Source organism: Dermochelys coriacea, chromosome 6, assembly GCF_009764565.3.
Source record: "Dermochelys coriacea isolate rDerCor1 chromosome 6, rDerCor1.pri.v4, whole genome shotgun sequence".
NCBI classification, from domain to species: Eukaryota; Metazoa; Chordata; order Testudines; family Dermochelyidae; genus Dermochelys; species Dermochelys coriacea.
The window spans coordinates 37007769-37027827 of record NC_050073.1 but is presented as its reverse complement, the minus strand read 5'-3'; the positions used below and the strand labels follow the sequence as shown (position 1 = coordinate 37027827).

Below are 20059 nucleotides of genomic sequence, written 5' to 3'. Positions count from 1 at the left end.
GAACTTTGCAATGATGGCTTCAAACAATTTATTTGTGCTCAAGCACTAAGTTTTTAAATTGTTTGTTTCAACAGATGAACATTGTTATAGACGCTCATGCCGATGTGGTGGGAAGTATACTGTCTCCAGAAGTGAAGCTGAAGAGGTTTCCTTGGTTTGCTGTGACACATGTTCGTTAATTATAGAGATCCTTCGATGAAGTAACAGTTGTCCCACTTGCACGTGTTGGTTTCATCCAGCTGAATATTCAGTGGACAAAATCGGTTAGTAAATGTGTCAGGGAAAAGGTGTGCATTGCAAGTGCTAGCACCCTGTCACGGCTGAAAAGGAGGGCTTAAATCTATTTTCAAGTTTTAACTAGAAGATCTTAAAGTTACGAACAGAAGAGCTATAAGTGCTTCAGTTAATCAAACTAGACGCATTTCTGTACTTAATAGAATGTGAACTGTCCTGTGAAAATGGTGCTTGTTTTCAATGATTTGAAAACTGTCCTTTTCCTGCCCTATAAATAAGTGCTTTCATAATTTTTAGTTAATTTATTTACATTCCATTTGTGGAAGTAGCACTGAGCTTTCTGGTCTAGATGACACTCCTTTCTCAGTAAGATTATATCAGTTGTAGCTGGGGGACTACCTTCAGAATAGCTAAGTCTCACATTACCAGCAAAGATGACAAAAGTTACCTTATAAACACTTAACATGTTAACATGAGAAGTATTTTTCTGAAAACAAAACTGTGACACTGATTTGAAGAGAATGGAGATCAACCTAATATGTTAAAATGAGAGAAGGTAATATTCCTAGGAAGCAGCTGCTGTACAAAACAATGGTCCTGTGCCTTTTAAAAAAAAATAAAAGCTTTTTAAGCAATCTTACATTATGCATATAGAACTGAATTGAGGGGCTTATACGCACAAAGTTATCTCTTTCCTACATGTGATGTGTTAGTAGACTCCAGTAGTTAAGATCAGAGCCATGTAATAGTTTAATGATGTCTCCCACATATTAAGGACTGCATTTCTGCAAATGTGCTGTTTAAAGTGTTGCTAATACACAGAGTGGTTCTGTCACCTCAAGAATTTGCATGGTGACTTGTGTCCAAGAAACAGGTTTGCAATCATTGCTTTGTCTAAGTCATTCGGACTTTTAATTTAACTACATTTGTAATATTATGAATGGAAACTTGGGTCTAGGTCCACAATAGGATTTAGGCACCAAGTCAAAAATTTAAATCCGCAAGGCCCCTGCTTAGCTGCTGCCTAATCCTGCATGTGGCTAAAATCTCTAGGTGCCTAAGTTGCCAGTCCTGAAATCCCCAACGTGTCTATATTTCTGTGAGTGGACAAGTACAAAACCACCTAAGTCCTGACACCACTGAGCTGCTCAGGATCTGATCTGGTAGGTATTCATAGATACTAAGGTCAGAAGGGACCATTCTGATCATGTAGTCCGACCTCCTGCACAGCACAGGCCACAGAATCTCACCCACCCACTCCTATGAAAAACCTCACCTATGTCTGAGCTATTGAAGTCCTTAAATCATGGTTTAAAGACTTCAAGGAGCAGAGAAGCCTCCCTCAAGTCACCCATGCCCCATGCTACAGAGGAAGGCGAAAAACCTCTCCAATCTGCCCTGGAGGAAAATTCCTTCCCGACCCCAAATATGGCAATCAGCTAAACCCTGAGCATATGGGCAAGATTCACCAGCCAGATACTACAGAAAATTCTTTCCTGGATAACTCAGATCCCATCCATCTAATATCCCATCTCAGGGGATTAGTCCTATTTACCCTGAATATTTAAAGATCAATTACTTACCAAAATCCCATTGTCCCATCATATCATCTCCTCCATAAACTTATCAAGTAGAATCTTAAAACCAGATAGATCTTTTGCCCCCACTGCTTCCCTTGGAAGGCTATTCCAAAACTTCACTCCTCTGAGGGTTAGAAACCTTCGTCTGATTTCAAGTCTAAACTTCCTGGTGGCCAGTTTATACCCATTTGTTCTTGTGTCCACATTGGTGCTGAGCTGAAATAATTCCTCTCCCTCTGATATATTTATAGAGAGCAATCATATCTCCCCTCAACCTTCTTTTAGTTAGGCTAAACAAGCCAAGCTCCTTAAGTCTCCTTTCATAAGACAAGTTTTCCATTCTTCGGATCATCCTAGTAGCCCTTCTCTACCTGCTCCAGTTTGAATTAATCCTTTTTAAACATGGGAAACCAGAACTGCACACAGTATTCTAGGTGAGGTCTCAATACTCAGTATTCTCAGAGGCTGCCTAAAAGCATACCTACTGGATTGGATCCCACATAAACCAGGGTGAGGATAGCATTCTCCCAATATCCATTAACACAGTGATTGAACACTCTCACCTGGGATGTGAGTGACCTGGGTTCAGGTCCCCACTGTGCCTGGTCTGGAGCAAGGACTTGAACCCAGGTCTACCCCATTCTAGATGAATACCCCAATCACCAACTTATAGGGTATCACGGAGTGAGTCTCTCTTGTTGTTGCTGTTCTGCTTAGTCATTAGTACTGAGACTGGAACCTGGGTCTCTCAGGTGAATATCCTAACCATTGAGCTAGAGTCACTCTTTCTCTTTCTGGCCCAGTTAATAATGGCCTCCATCACCACCTAATTTTTTTGTGAGAAAGGGCTGACCTGGCTTAAGTGTCTAACTCTGAGTTTATGGCTGTGAATCCCTTGTGAAGATGGGTGCCCAGCTCATGCTGTGTATGTTCTGTGGAATGTTACTGAAAAATGACTGGAGTGGCAAAAAAAAGTTAACCTGTCAGCATTATGGCTACTGCCATGCGAGCATGGGGTGCCTGGAGACAAAGTATCTAATAGAGAAACTGTACTCTGGTACATTTAGCTATGTGAGGTAGACTGATTTTCAATAGAATCTGTGTATGACAGGGTTGTGTTCTTTCACCTGCATTATGTAATGTTCTAATAGATGATCTGATAGAGGACAATATCGGAGGTGTGAAACTTGGATTAATTTTTTGAGGATCTCGGGTGCATGGATGATATTGCCTTACCTGGAGAGACTATTGACCAACTACAGGTAATGCTGGAAGAACTGCAAAAAACTGCAGAATCCATGGGACTTCAGATTAATGGTTATAAAACCAAAGCCATGCATGTCTCCTGTAAAATGGAAACAAATGACTTGCCAGTGCTCCAAGTAGATAGCAATGACATTGAATAGTTTTATCCATTTGGGTAGTCAGGTGACAGCAGGAAGTGCTGTATCCACAGTTGTCATGTTAGACTGGTTTTGCATTAATAGCATTTCACCATCTTCAGAGCCCTCTATTTGGGCAGCAGGATATGTGTGTTACAACTAAGAGTTCAGTGCATTAGTGATGATAACTCTGTTGTATGGACAAGAAACATGGCCATTAAAAACTGAGAAGAGACTACTAGACAGTTTTTAGTGTCAAAAGTTACAGCATATTCTTAAAATCCATTAGTTTTGATTTTTGCCACAAACTAGATGATCCTGGCAAGTTGCAACAGTTGAGAACAAGTTCACTGCATTGGTGGGGTTATATCCAATGTAAAGAAGGAAGTACACTTTTACAGAAGTTTATAGAGCTGAGGTTGAAGTAAGCAGAGCATGAACCTAACCATGAATGAGGTTGGAAGATACTATTTTGAGAGATTTAAGAAGCCTAAATTCTTCCATCCTGACTCTTGCTGAAGGAAGAAGACTTGCAAGGGACCATTCAAGATGGAAGTCCACTCTACATGCCACCACGGCTACATCATAGCCATGTGAATCTGCTGTTGCTTATGCCCCACCACTCTCCTTAGTATTTTGTTCTGCTTAGCTTGGTAGCCCCCTGACTCAGCTTGCTGCCTTCTGTTAATACCACTCTTAGGTGCTTAACTCTCCCCATGCATTGTACAGGGAGATTGGGAGCCTAAAATTAGGCATTGTGATGCTGAACCGAAATCCTGTGAGGATCTAGCTGTTAGAATATAAGGCCTGGTCTACACTGAGGGGGGGATCGATTTAAATTCGCAGCTTCACATAGCTGAAGTCAACAGATCTACTTACCCTGGTGTTTTCACTGTAGTAAGTTGACTGCTGACACTCCCCCATTGACTTCGCCTGTACCTCTTGCTCCGGTGGAGTACTGGAGTCGACGGGAGAGCACTCGGCCATCGATTTATCACGTCTAGACTAGACGCGATAAATTGACACCCGCTGGATCGATCACTGCCGTCGATCTAGCTGATAATGTAGACAAGCCCTAAGACATGTTCTTTTGCATAAAGGGACTCACCATGAATGGTTTAAGAAAGATGAATAACTTGTTCTATTATTACAACAGTATTTCATTTCCATAACTGACTTCAGCATATGTTTTGTTCTAGATGTTAATAAAGAGAGACTTAAGCTCAGAGTTTGATATCTTAGTCACAATGTTTAATTTTTTGTAAATACAAACACACTGTTTCATTCACTCAGTAAAAAAAGCTATTAAAGCATTATAAGACAGTTAAGTAAACTAGCAGAATTCACTTATTAGTTCTCTTAATCATCCAAAAATCTGTGACCGTTGGGGCTAGCACGCAGAAATCCCAAATCATTCAGAGGCCATATCTGTAAAATGAAATATGGTAAAAGTTAATCATTGATTAAAACTCTAATTTCAATGCATTCAACCCATTTATCCAAATCACATCAGAAAGTTTCAGATAACTGACCGGATAAGTAGAGTGCTATTTTGTGCTTCAGTTTCACTGATGTAGAAATGTGGGGACTGAAGGGAGTAATGCTGATGTTTGCTTAATACTTGGTACTTTATAAAAGAGTAAAATAACCCAACTTTATTGAGTTTATTAAAACACCAAAAATGTATTAAACTTCTGTGGACAGAATTCTGAATTATCTTTTTTTAAAAACTGACTAATCACAGTCTGAGACACAGACATTGTCAGCTGCTGTTGCTGCTGAAACGGGATTAGGTCTGCAAGTATCTGCTCAGAACCACTATACAAATACAAAACCATTGATTAGTGATAAGGCTAATTGAGATATTAGTAGCGGGTGATTAACAGGGCTACATGGGGGAGATGCATGGCTTCAGATAACTAAGATTATTCAAAAAGAGAATGTGTATAAGTGGAATTATACTGTATTTCCATACTCCCAGTCTTGTTGCATATACTTTACACGTCTCACCTTTTAATTCTTTAGTTGAGATGAGTATACCGCAATAGGAAGATTTCCTTCTTACTTATCAATCTTTTTAATACCCTCCATATCTGACAGTCTGTATTATAGAGTAATATAGTAATAATTTTTCTGCTGGCTGGAGGCAGAACAAAGACTGACCGCCAGCCTGGGGCCAGGACCACCCTTCTGTGAGGAACCCAGAATGATTGCTTCCGAAGCTGAAAAATATTCACTGAATATATTAGTATAAGTCACCTAACTTGGACATATGAACCCCATAGCACAGCCTTAGGAAATTTATAATATGGGACAGTGGAGAAAAACAACTTCAGTTCTCAGACAAATGAAATCCACGCTGGTTGGGCCAGAATGTCGGACATGGAGAGTATTACAAAGAAAATTCAGTTTTCCTTTCTCATCACTTCCTACCTTCACCATTGTGTCTGACAGTCCGTTCTGTGGGATGTGAAAAGCATACTCAACTTTGGGGGTGGGGGAAGGGGTGATTCAGATGGTTTACACAGGAACTGGGGCAACACATTTTGCAGTACCCTTCTCCTGAATGCTGCATTTAAGGAAGAAGAGACATCAATGCTGTAATGCTTCATGAACAGGTGCACTTATGTCATAAAGCTGCCTAACGTTTCACATTAAGCACAGAGCTTTCTGCCGAACAAGTTGCTGAATTCCTTGGAATAAGATGTGCGGTTATCTGGTGGATTTGCTCCAGACGTTCTATAGGCTTCAGTAATATGTGCTTTGCCCCATCATTCAGTAGAGGGTTTAGAGGTCTGCCTTTTATCTGAAAAGTAATGTAAGTTATGTGGGCCTCCAATAAGTTTTCATGCTCTTGATTTAAAGTACTCTGCTTATATCCATTTCATGCCATTCAGTTTCGTTGGGAAGCCTAGGACGGGAGCAGAAAGAAGGCAAAGCTGGTCCTTGCGACTTGTGGAAAAGTGTTTTCTTTTGGAATAAATGAGTCCATCCAACGAATTGTTTTGTCCTTATGGAAAATGCATAGATGAGCCTTCATAGACAATGCTCTGAGTTCTGATATCCCCTTTCTAGCTGAGGTGACTGCTCCTAAGACCCATTTTGAGAAAGAGAATGTAGGCCAAAACAATGTAGTGGTTCAAATGTTTGTTTTGTTAAGGCTCCAGGACAGGAAGCTATGTACCACAGGAGGACTAATGAAGGGTGGTGCTAACTAGAAATCTTAGATTCCTTACCATTCAAAACATTCACTGTGACAGCGAGCTGTATTGGGCTTGATACCCTTAGCCCACCCATCCTTTAGTACCTCCGAGATATCCTTTACTTTGGCTGTCTTGGTATTGAAAGTCTTTTGTAGCATCAGTACTGGTGTTTGGGCCAAGTGATTGCATACCTTGTTGGCAGACTTTTTCTGTGATGCCAGAGGAGTACACCCAACTGAGTATCCCAGACACCTCAGTTCTCCCCTTTCAGTTTCCACACTATTCGTTTTAGCAGCAGTTTTGGGTTCTGAATCAGTTCCTGGCTTAGACTTCCTTCTCAAGTTGTTGGTTTCAAAGAGGGTTTATCAAGTCCAAGAACCAGAGGTTGCAGGACTAATGAGGGGTGATCAGGCTCACTGTGGCTTGCTCCTTTAAAACCTTTTTTTTACTGCCCTTGCCAGTACAGATACAGGAGGAAAGTTATAAAGTAAGCCTTATGAACCTATTGCTTCCCCTTCTGGTTCTTGACTCCTGGTCTGGTCTCCTTGTCTGGTTAATGTCTCACTGTCTTTTCAGTTTTCTCTCAAGGTCAAGAGGTCTGTGACTAAACCCCTAACTTTTTTTGACATCACCTGAACTGTTCAAGGATTTAGACTCTTCTCTCTCCCCCACTTCACCCCCGGTCCAGGTTCATCCTCCTGAATCAGCATGCTGTTGCATTCTCCCTCTTTTATGTGGATGGCTTTCAGAGAGATGATGATGCTCTGATCAAATCAGTAGACTAACTGCTTCCTTATGGAGGGAGGAACATTTCCTTTGTTGATTGACACAGGTATAAGCAGCAGGTATAATAGGCTAGGGCAGGCTAAGTCTCCTCTGGCAAAGTTGCAGCCACCAGACACTGGTTGTGGGGTTTGCAGGGGGAGTTTTTGCTTATTATTATGCGCCGTGCAGGTTCTGAGGCAACTGAGGAGGGGGTATGTGATACTCAACTTCCTGGGTTCATCAGTAATCTTCCTGGACATAAGTCATTTTGATGGTGCCTGTATGACGCTGATGCTGTGGCTGTTGATGGCCCGCAGTTCTAGCCACTTCATACTCCCCTTCTCCAAAATGGACCATATCCCTTGGGCTACTCTGGGTGGCATTAGTGGTAATCGTGAGTCTTACTGATTCTGAAACCAGGTACTCCTGTGGGAATCACAAAGGATGAGTCAATCACTTGAGGGAGGAAGTGACTGACCTTAGATCAGTGATTCTCAGATCCTGATTGGTTGCAATTTCTTTTCGATAAGACTAATCCTAGACATCTCCTAGGTATCCAGGATCATTCCTAAATGCAGAAGTCCTTGAGATGGTTGGATGTGCCTCTTCTCTGTTTACAGAAACCCATGATCATGTAAGTCTCCACTGGATCCTGAAGGACAATCTGATAGATACACGTGTATCCTCTTTCTGACAATGGCTGTTAAGTTCATCAGAATCTTGTGTGATGACCTTTGGGGTAGTCACTAGTCCAAATCAGAGATTTCTGTCCAGAAAATGCTTCCCATTGTAATAGAGCGCAGACATTTTCAGTGAATCTCCCTGATTGGCACATGAAGATAAGCAGCTTCAAAGTCTGTTGAAGTCGTGAAATCCTGGGTGACAGAGCAGCAATGACAGATTTAGGATTTCCATCCAAACTTGAGAGATTTGTTGAGAGGACTTAAGATCTAAGATGGCTCTTGTGTTCCTATTCTTCTTTGGGACAAAAAAGAATAAAGTACACACCACAGAATCTGTCTCGCTGATCCTGATTCTATGGCTCAAATGCTGAGACCCGGTAGAACTGTCCCTAGTATCCATTTGCCTGATGTAGGGGTCTCCTGTAAGTGGACAAACTTCTGAAGCCTCCTCCTCTTCCCCCTACTCCATCCCAAGATAAGAAGTAGTGTTGGATGTGGGGCACAGAGTCAGGTAGATGATTTATGGTTTTATGCAGGTCTTCCAAAAGATCACTTTTTGAAGTTTCTTGATATATTGAAATGGGACCATCTCCGTCTTCCAGATATGAAGTCTCTGGATTTCTTGTGGGCTGGTAAGCATAAATTGAAGACATGTGCCAGAGAAAAGTTCTATAGATCTCCTCAGGTCAATGACATGGAAAAGACTTTCTTCTCACCTGCTTCTGTTCTCCCATCACCACCATGTCCTCACCAAACATCTTGCCCCCTAATTACTTGGCTGAGATCATAAGGTGCTTTACTTGCATATTTGCTTTCCAGAGATGGAGCCAGAGGTGTCTTTGGGCTACCATATTAGATGCCATGGAGCAAGCTGTGAATCTAAGGGAATCCAGAGAAGCATTTGCTACAAGAGAAGCTGCTAATCAGATCTTATTCCTATTTGGTTTCAGTTCACGCTTGCCTTCAGTTTTTTTATCTAGATCCTGGCCTGACTGGGTCATACAGTCTATCCATGCTAGACTCACCCGTGGCTGTTCCTCTGAGGCAATTAGTGTCTTTTACTAATGCAGTGGCTGCTGCATCCACATTTGGTAGAATGACCAAATATTTCTTGTCCTTTAGGTAAAGAATAGAATCTCTGCATTTTTCTGTGTAGGATGCTTAACTTTACTTGGGAGCCCACTAAACCTCGATTACTTCTTCAAACACTGGTGATAATGGAATACATAATTCTTTCTTTGCTTTAGTTGGAAAATAGTTCTGAGATGCTTTTCTGTTTTTTTTTTCTGGGATCGGTGGCTCCTGGAGTGGTTCATAGAGTGAGGAGAATGAAACAGGTTTGCTCCATCAGGCAATCTGGCTCAAAAACCCAATGCCAATAGAGAGGGGTTTAAAAAAAAATTGTATCAGTTTTCCATGAGTCTCTAGTTAGTCTAATTCAGATGATTTTGGTTGTCTTGTCCTGAAAGGCTCTGCTACAAAGGGGAGATCCTTGGTCTGCCTTCTGCCCAGGAATGGAGGCAAAGAACTCTAGGGTTCTCCACAGAGAGGCACTCTCCAGGCTTTAGGCTGGCTGTTAATCTTTGTTTTGCCTTCAGCCAGCAGGGAGAGGTGGAATAACCCACAGTACAGACTGTCTGACATGGAACACAGGTGACTTTACACCAATCATGATTGCTCAAGACGTGCATAATTTTTTAAAAATAAACTATAGCAACTGAGTTTTGTTCGTTTTTTAAAAGTAAAGAAGAAATGTTCTCTCATAACTACAATGTGGTGTTATGCAGATTACTGTACACTGATTTATAGCTATAGCAGAGTTAGACATCTCATTAGTTTCTTAAAACATACACAGTGTTTTGAAGTATAAACTCACCCTTGCTTGTTACACACCATATGCTTTATTCTCATCAGCCGAACATTAATAATAATCAGTTGGCAAAAGGCCACCTCAGACTAGAAAATATAATAAGTGGCAGTTCTCTAATCCTGTCACAGTGACTGGAGATTTTTCAGTAAAATTACTAACACTAGATTCTCACTAAAATAATTTAATGGGCTCACTAGTTACATATACATTTTAAGTGAGCGATGCACTAACTAGCTTTATAATTTTGCAGGTTTGGGTCAAACTTTAGGCCACAACCAATACACAACTTATCCCTGTGGCTATTTGTCAATATCACAGAATCACCACCCTGTTTAGAATAATCTTTGTTCTATTCTCTAGAAATGCATGTTCAGACAAACATTCAAGGATGGAACAGCTAGAACTTGTAATGTGCCAGGGAGACACTGATGGCAAATGTTTTAATAACTCATAAAGAACAGAGGTCAGACAAAGCTGAGGGGAAAATGTTATTTCAGGTTTAGTAAGCAATTACTGATTGTGGTCAGTAGTTGCAAGATTCTCTGAAAAGTGAAAATGCACTCCTAACAATTCTAAGCTGTATTAATACACACAATATTTTTTAACTAGAGATGGGTCTTTTCTGAGCACACATGCCAACTGTGCTGAATTGTAGTATGTGGTGGTTTTGTGATGTATGGCAAATACTGACCAGCAACCTTTTACTTTGTCCACAGCAGGATTTAAACCTAGTTTTTTAAAGCCTAGTGCATGATCCCACTAAATTGTACCAGCTTGCTCCTTATAGTAATTGTTTAAACAAGAAAAGTTAATGCTAGTTCCTTATTTTTGATAAGTGATTAAATACAGCTGTACGCACTGATTCATAATGCAGACAGAAATAATATGAAAATATAATTAATAGGAAATACGGTTATAGGACTATTAAAGGAAACCATAAAAGTAAGCCTACATGGTTTGTTGTGAAACAAAACATTTAACAAGATACTTGATTCATACCTAAAAGTGAAGGGCAGATAATTATGGTGGACCTGTCATGAGTTAAAGTTGGTTCAGAGATTTCAGTTTAACAAGTATTAAGGGTGGTGTAGTCCAGTCAGTAGATCTACAATTAAGATCCTAAGGTAATTAGGCCTGGAAAAGACAACCTCCCCCTCAGTCACTGTTCTTTGCAATATGGAACTATGGCTCAAATGATATTTTGTTTCAAATTATATAAAATAACTAAATACAAAGTGATACTGTTTCATCATTTTGGAAAAACAATTACAAAAAATGCAAGGTGGGGATGGATTGTATTCCCCACCTGTAGTAGCCAACATATATGGAATGGGTATAGATTCACTTGCCAAACTGTTGACACAGCCTTAATGAGAGTGATCATTTGAGGTGTACATTTTCAAGTGAAACTATTTATCTTTGTGCTAAAAATATGGAGAGACTTTTCTTGAAAATCTAAAAGGTCCAAGTTGTTCTGATAGTCGTCCCCATTTAGGTCAGTGATGTTGCTTAGGATGAGAGTCGACTTTCGCTCAAATATTTTTAAAAAATGTTTGAAGTAACTGGTTTTAGAGTCTATAGCTATACCTTGAAGCAAATACGTCCTCTTATCAGTCCATAAGGAACAGGTCCATAACACCTGGAATCTGTAGAATTCCTGAGATTATCTCCTTCTAACCAAACATGCCCTTTAGGCACCTACAGTTAGGGAAGATCAAAATACAAGTTAGACATTGTAGAATAAGAATGTGTTTCTTTAAAGGAAATTCAATCCCCCAAAATATAACCTGTAAAGTGAACCCTTTTGTGTCTTCTTGTCATGCCATGAATTAATACTTCTATGGTCTCTAAAACAGTGCTAGATTAGAAAAAAAAAATATTTCCAAGTATCTGTTCTATCACATGCTCCAGAAATGCTAGTTTGCAACAAAAAATTCAAAATGAAGATGTAAGCGGTTAGACCAGTATGACAGGGTCATTAATTTAATAGACTTCAAAAGAGGTCATTAGGATGTTGACTGAAAATCTGCCCTCCTGTCGCAGGAACAGCATGAACAGGGCAGCCACACACTCATCAACATCCTGGGGCCAGCACCAAGGCTAGACCTGTTAGTAGGCTCATGATGATCTAAATGGTAATTGATTGTGACATCAATTATGAATAATCTCATCATTTTATCGGAGTGGGGCTTGTCAAAGTTCTAATTAAGATCACAGTTCATTCTATGTGCAGGCAGGATTCACAGCACATTATATTGCAATAATGACCATCACAAAACAAGTCTCTTTTTACAATTTGAAAATTAATGATGGTGACCTTATATATATGACAAAGACCTTTTATTGCCTATATGTTCTATGCATTAACTATATTACATGCCGTAAGTTCAGGACCTGACTAACTCAATGAAAACATGAGAAATAGAAACACAATTGCATTCAGGGGTGCCGAAACAATTTTATAGTGGGGCCACTGAACCAAACTGTAAATCTTGTACAAAATGGAAACCACTTCAAGCCAGGGTGTGCTGCAGCACCCCCTGCACTCCTAGTTGCAGCACCTATGGTTGCATTAGTAACCAAAACAACACAGTTCAGAGCTGCGTACATTTAACCAGCATGAAAGAATTGATTCAAAATATATAGCATGCAATGACTAAGATTCATGTGGGTAAAACAAAATAGCATCACTGAACATTTCACAACTTCAGAAAAGGATAAGCTCTTAAAACAAAATAATTCTTAAATATTATATTTGATAGTTTATATGCCTAAGAATCTAGGGTAGACTTAAATTTAACAAACAACTGTAATACTTCCTACCAACCACTACATAGTAGGAAAACAATCAAACACAGGCATCTTAACGTAATGTGAAATCCCCAAAAATACCAATGTTTACTCTAAGAAGCAAGCTACTTAGGACAGCTTTACTACACTCCTATGTCAGAATGAAACTAGAACCAGATAAAGGGACAAAACTTACCTCCAGCATAAATATTTAATTTCAGTTGCACATAATAAATATTAAATTTGTACAGTATGATAGAAGGGGGAGGGATTAGAATCCCTAAGACAACTAAAGCTGTAGCAAGTCTAAGCAGAAAATAGATACCTAAATTTTATTACTAAAACAAGTACTGTCACAGAATTATATAAATAGAATTCAAGGATAGCTGATTAAGTAGTGTAATTTGACTACCACAGGTAACTGCTCAGGTCAGAAAGAAACTAGATTTTGAAAACAATCAAGATTAGAAACAGACTAGTCTGGAAAACATTTGCAGAGGGTGAAAGATGTGAAACATTATCTTCCACAGTTGAAATCTAGTCTTAAGGTAAGTCCACAAAAGGGACTTAGGCTCAGTGTTGCAGTGCCCAACATTTAGGTGCCTTAGTGCCCAGGAGAATTTTACAGCCCCAAATTAGGTTTACGTTTTGTAATGACCCAACCACTCCCAGTCTTTATTCAGGCATAATCACAGGGACACCAATATAGGACCTAACCACATCAGCCACACCACCAGGGGCTCGTTCACCTGCACATCTTCCAATGTGATATATGCCATCATGTGCTAGCAATGCCCCTCTGCCGTGTGCATTGGCCAAACTGAACAGTCTCTATGCAAAAGAATAAATGGACACAAATCTGACATCAGGAACCATAACATTCAAAAACCAGTCGGAGAACACTTCAATCTCCCTGGTCACTCAATAACAGACCTAAAAGTGGCAATTCTTCACCAAAAAAACTTCAAAAACAGACTCCAACGTGAAACTACAGCACTGGAATTAATTTGCAAACTGGACACCATCAGATTAGGCCTGAATAAAGACTGGGAGTGGTTGTGTCATTACAAAACCTAAACCTAATTTCCCCAATACTAATTTCCCCCTACTCGTTACTCATACTTTCTTGTCAACTGTCTGAAATCGGTCATTCTCATTACCACTTCAAAGGTTATTTTTCTTCCCTTGGTATCCTGCTGTTAATTGATTGTCTTGTTAAACTGACCTCACACGTGGTAAGGCAACTCCCATCTTTTCATGTATTTATACCTGCTCCTGTATTTTCCACTCCATGCATCTGATGAAGTGGGTTCTAGCCCATTAAAGCTTATGCCCAAATAAATTTGGTAGTCTCTAAGGTGCCACAAGGACTCCTAATTGCTTTTGTTGATACAGATTAACATGGCTACCACTCTGAAATTTATTCATGTCTACTTGGGTTTTAGCCCACGGAAGCTTATGCCCAAATAAATGTGTTAGTCTCTAAGATGCCACAAGGACTCCTTGTTGTTTTAACTAACAAAGGTGGAAGTCAGTAAAAGACCATCAAATTTCTGGAGTCCAACTGATCTGTGTAGGACATCCATCTCAGCATATGTACAGAGTTTCACCTATAGATCTAGGTTTTAGAATGAACTGACGCTTCCACTTTACTCAAGTTTCCTTCATGTCTGATGCTAGTTATGCTTTAAATATCCCACTACAAATACTCGTGCTATTTACTGCTATTGACAGCTTACCCATGCACAGCATTCACCACAACCACTTCTCCCTCCCACCCATAATTTACTGTCAGATTCAGTCCTGCAGTATTACATGCAAAGGGGCAAAATGACCTTGCTGGTGTAATCCACTACCCAGTATCTCCCAGAGCTACAAATGACACAACAAACTACTGTATGCAATGTTGTAACAGTCCCAGGATATTAAAGAGAAAAGGTGGGTGAGGTAATATCTGTTACTGGACCAACTTCTGTTGGTGAGATAGACAAAGTGATCACTCTATGTCTGACCTATCAATCCTCATCCTCAAAGGAAACCTGCACAACACTTCCAAAAGACTTTGCTAGACACTAAAAATCATGGACTGAATAGACACACTAGATTTATGGCTTATTACAACAATCTATAATCCACTAACAAGCCCACCCCCAGTTGCTTTCCCACCTCCTTATGATTGGAGGAGTGTTAATGCACCACTTCACCTTGAATGGTTCCTTGAAGTGTGTGTTAACTACTTATGCTAAAAAAATCTGTTGAGTTGTGACATTCTGGTTAAGTTTCCCAGACCTGAAGACGAGATCTGTATAAGCTCGAGAGCTTCTCTCTCTCCTCAACAGAAGTTGGTCCAATAAAAGATACTACCTCACCCACCTTGTCTCTCTAGCATCAAACTACTGTCATTTGAAAGGAATACCTGAAATATCAAGCGCATAAAAGGTAACTCACTCGACTGATTATAGCCCAATGAAAAAAAGAGGCCCCGACCTGACCTGGAAAAGAGTTCTGGATAAGCTTGAAAGCTTGTCTCACCAACACCTCCCCCACCTTCTTTTTAATCAATCCTTCGTCATGCAGGGTTCTGAAACGGTCTCACCCCCTGTGCAGTGATAGTCTGATAACCAGGACACATATACGCCTTCTCCACCTCCCTTCATTGGTCACCATGTTCCTTTGCTTTGCCTGACACACAGCAAAGCAGAGCGCTAAGTATTCATTAGTAAGATAATAGGTAGGGGTTGGGGGATGAGGACTCCAACCACTTGCAGAACAACTATGCACAAACATCTGCAGCCATTCACATCTTCATGTGCTCCTGAGCAGAAATTATGTCAACTCTGGCCCATTTATTTCCTATATAGTACTATAAACGTGCTTCACTGGTTATCACAGTTTGCATCTTAGAGAGCATATTTGCAATGAAGAATAGTCTTACACCATGAAATACACAATTTTGGTAACTTTTACAAATCCTGATGGAAAGCATGACAGAATTCTGCATATCAAAAACTGATTTTAAAGTACTGTATTATTTTTAGATGTCATACATTTTGACAGTATGATACCTTTATATGATGGGTACCCATCATCTAGGCACCTCACTACAACCAAGAATTAAGACAGGTCACAATCAATAATTTTTAAAAAAAAGTTGTTTATGCCCCTTTAAAATAAAAGCTAAACCTCAGTCCTCCAAAGACTTATGCAGATGCTTAACTTTACACTCTGAGTCAATCAATTGATTCCATAGGATTATTCAAAGTGCATAAAGTTACATACGTGCATAAGTCTTTGCAGGATCAGGACCTTTGGCCCTCCTAATGTTGGAAGGCAGGGCATTCCAGAGCTCTTTAGGAAAAATATGGCTTTGCTCATTCTAGACCATACTTTCAATACCAAAAGTGTAATACCTTTCTTACCAAAGGGTCAAGAAGATATATAGGGCGAGAGAAGATCAGCAAGATATTGGGACCAAATCTACTGAAAGCTTTAAATTTTAACAGCAGATCATCAAAACTGCCCCCTCCAGCCAGCTAGTGTAGAAGACAAAGTAATAGGTAGACTAGACTCTCCATCTGTACATCCATGACAGGAGTCATACTGCTTCATTCTGCACTCACTGCAGGTGGTGGATCAGCCGCTTAGACTTCTATGACAAAATTAATTGTATCTAAATGCAGAACCAAAAATCCCAACTCTTAAATTCACATTTATCCTTGGAACAAGACTGATAGAGAAAATCAAACTACCCAATATCACCATTGCTAGTATTCTCCCATCTTAGGCATGGTCTACACTTAAAGTTTTACTGGAATAACGATCTCAGCTCGGTATGTGATTTTTTTAACCAACACACTTGTGCCAGAAAAGCCCTGTACGGATGCAGTTACACTAGTATAAGGTACTTTATAGTGGCATAGCTTATTTCACTTAGGTTGTCTAGAATAAAATATACTGGTATAAACACTTTTACACTGATATAACTAAATCTATGCTAGGGGAGTTCTGTCACATTAAGTACGTTGGCATAGTTAAAGTAGCAAAACTTTTAAGTGTGAAAGGCCTTAGAGTTATACTGATTTTGTACTTTTAGAAAAGTAAGGGTTTATAATTTATATATTTATTTTTTAAAAATAGATAAAGTTGCAAAAGATTCTGCACCCTTACTCACATTGTCATAGCTTACTATTCAAGTAGTTTCCTTGATTTCAATTCTATTTTGTGTATGAGGTGCCTGTATTGATTTCTGTGGGAATGGGCTATGTACAACATGAACAAAGGTGGAATCATCTAACATTGAAAGAATTTTAAAAAGAAACATTTACTGCCTTAGCGGATTTTCTCTATCATTTTTGCATTCATGTAAATATGCAGAAATAATTAAGTAGCTGTATTTTTTCTAAAATAAAAAGCACAGAGAATTATATACTCATGTGCTTGTGGTCTCTTCTTTCAGAATTCTACAATAGCCTGTGCTTTTCAAAGGCTGAACTTTCATAAGGTCACAGGTATTCTAATCACCTTGAGCAATATCAAAGTTTTAAATTTAAAAAGAACCCTAAATCATTCCCATTTTTTCTTTTCATTTCAGAGGCTTCCTTCTTGAACTATAAGAGCTAATCTCAGTGCTGGACAAAAGAATAAAGTCTCTAAGTTCTCATCTATCCCTACTGAGGTCTATTTAAGTGCCTCCTACTTTGGTACAAGCAACAAATGTAATTGCTTCATTGCCTGTGGGTGTTCATTTAACAAAAAAAAGCTTTTGTGAATAAACCACAGGTGTTAACTTTCCTGATTAAAGTGAAATATGATGAAAGAACCTACAATATCAAATGACACATTTACTAAGTACTAATAAAATTTATTTATTTGATTAAGTAAATTGCATCTAATTAAGGAAAAGCATAAGATCTAAAAGATCAACAGTTCTGTTTTAGTACTGCATATTTCATGTCTCACAAATGAAAATTTATTTTTTCTTAATCCTTTAATATCCTATAACCTGCAGCATATATCTAACAAAGTTGGTATCAAATAGCTTAATGGGCATACTCTATTCATACACTGTTTCTCACCTAATTGCATTCATCATTCTTCTGGGTTAACAATAAAGGTTGTTCACCTTAAAGCTGCCAAGTGGCCTAAAATACAATGACATAAACCTACTAAAAAGAACCAGAACCCAATACTGGAAATCAGTTTTAATCTCTACATTCATGTTATCCTTTTCCTTCTGCGCTGGAAAAATCCTCACTGTAGTAACAAGTGCATGAGAAGTCAATGTATAGTAGATCTGATATCGATAATCATAAGTATAAATTCAGTTGGTTCTCTTCAGGTAATGTTATATGAGAACTGGAAACTGAAAATTTACTGAATGACTGAACATTATTGCAGATCTGAATTATTTGAAATATTATATTTCCAGATACAGAACAGCAGCCATTTTTCCTTAAATTCATATGTATTTTTGAATATTTTATTCATTTCATTTGACACACTGAGTGGTTTTACTGAAAGAGCTGCTTATGAATAAAATATACCATTCCTAACCCACTATAAAATGGGTATATATTTGAACACACTTCCGTGACCCTGATCTGTTCTGTTATAATAAGGAACAGTGACAATGGTGCAATTTTTGGAAATTACTTATAGTTAAATGCTTACTCATATTGTGAATTAATTTCTCAAAATGTGAGTCATCTGATTGTTTAGGCAGAAGAACTAAGATTGTAAATCTTGACCTATCTTTAGATTTTAATACTAAAATTCCATGTGACATCATATGACCTTCAAAGGAAACAATGTTAAATCACAGAGGCCCAGATCCTCAGTGAGAGTTAGACAAGGTAGGCTATTTCCAGCAGTTAACAAGAATATCTGAGGAACAGTGGGGGGTGGGGTGGGGTGGGGGTGAGAAATAACATGGGGAAATAGTTTTACTTTGTGTAATGACTCATCCATTCCCAGTCTCTATTCAAGTAAAACTATTTCCCCATGTTATTTCTCCCCCCCTCCCACTCCCCACTGTTCCTCAGATATTCTTGTTAACTGCTGGAAATAGCCTACCTTGCTTGTCATCATGAAAGGTTTTCCTCCTTTCCCCCGCCTGCTGCTGGTGATGGCTTATCTTAAGTGATCACTCTCCTTACAGTGTGTATGATAAACCCATTGTTTCATGTTCTCTGTGCGTGTATATCAATCTCCCCTCTGTTTTTTCCACCAAATGCATCCGATGAAGTGAGCTGTAGCTCACGAAAGCTTATGCTCTAATAAATTTGTTAGTCTCTAAGGTGCCACAAGTACTCCTTTTCTTTTTGCAAAGTAGCAGTGTCAGTAACAGTGGATTTTTGATGCGATACCAAAGGGAAGAGCAGGATTCCAAGTTCTGAAGAGACATGGTGCCTATCCAGTTTGGAAGGAGCTGGCTTGGAAACTTAAAATGATGAGACAGACTTTTTCTTGCCTAGTACCAGGGATGGTGAACACTGTAAAGCAACATCAGACAATCCCTGTTACTTCCTACCTCAGGCAGCAGGAGCCACTGACTGACTTGAGGAGGATGGAAGGGAATGATCAGCATGCTTTTGAGAAGCAAGAGGTCTCTTGGAGGCAGAAGACCTCGTAGCTCCTAGCATAGGTTTCAAAACAGACTATTCTGAGGAAGAACTTCAGAGTCTAAAACACTCCTCTCATTGACTTCTCCATTAAAAACACTTTTAAGCGGGCATCACAAGCTGAGCTGAGCAGGAAACATTTTTCTCATTCTGCAAGCATTGAGATTTTGAAACATTTTCCCATTTTGAATCAGGACAAAAGTCAAAACCTCAAAAAAATTTGCAAACCAAAAATCTGAAAAAACATTCAGACTGGGTCAAACAACATGTTTTGTTTCAGTAATTTCAATACTTTTTACTCACCTCCCTATAAAATAACTTAAATTTCTGAACAAAAAATGGACCATTTCATTTTGAAAATGTCAAAGCAGGTTGTTCTGACAATATTTAAACCTTTTTCAAAATGTTTTTAAACAGGAAATTCATCGAAACCATCTCTTTCCTGTGTTGATAAAATGGCCTTTTCCTATGAAAAAATGTTTTACTGAAAAATTCCCTCTAGCTCTAGCCACAATCTGTACGCCCATCACTCACAGGCATACCTGATTCGCAAGCAGGGCAGATTTTCAAGTCCAGAGATAGAGACTTAGCCATGACCTGCACTATCAATACAAAAAGGGTCAGGAAAAAGTAAATTTTAAAATATTTTTTTCAAATGGGCACCAAGTAAAACATTGTACTAAAAAGCAGCAACACAGAGTATCTAAAAACCCTGTCCTAATAGTATCTAAGATACTAATGGGGAAGCAGACAAGACACTGTGTAGCTCCATCTTGCTGCAACACATAGTGATGACTAGAGCTGCTCTGCCCTTTATGCTCTTGGGAAGGGGGCATAAGAGCATGTAGGGGGCATGCTCAGCTACGAAATATACCGCTGGCTAAAATATTCCAGGCTTGCATTCATATGGCATATACATTTAAAGTGCGATC

The 20059-nt window shown here is 39.2% G+C and overlaps 2 protein-coding genes across 10 annotated transcripts in view; one reads left to right on the top strand and one right to left on the bottom strand.

Moving 5' to 3' along the window:
* Positions 1 to 524, top strand: part of DNAJC24 (DnaJ heat shock protein family (Hsp40) member C24) — a 60796-nt gene extending 60272 nt beyond the window's left edge. For all 5 annotated transcript variants that reach the window (XM_043516905.1, XM_038405567.2, XM_038405566.2 and 2 more), the window contains one exon: positions 75 to 524. In XM_043516905.1, coding sequence (XP_043372840.1) covers positions 75 to 199 — 125 coding nt within the window. In that variant the 3' untranslated portion in view covers positions 200 to 524. The remainder of the gene's footprint in view (positions 1 to 74) is intronic.
* Positions 525 to 4425: 3901 nt separating this feature from the next.
* The window catches only part of IMMP1L (inner mitochondrial membrane peptidase subunit 1), a 68289-nt gene continuing 52655 nt past the window's right edge, over positions 4426 to 20059 (bottom strand). For all 5 annotated transcript variants that reach the window (XM_038405578.2, XM_043516906.1, XM_043516907.1 and 2 more), the window contains 2 exons: positions 11305 to 11415; positions 4426 to 4624 (listed from right to left, as the gene is read on the bottom strand). In XM_038405578.2, coding sequence (XP_038261506.1) covers positions 4556 to 4624; positions 11305 to 11415 — 180 coding nt within the window. In that variant the 3' untranslated portion in view covers positions 4426 to 4555. The remainder of the gene's footprint in view (positions 4625 to 11304; positions 11416 to 20059) is intronic.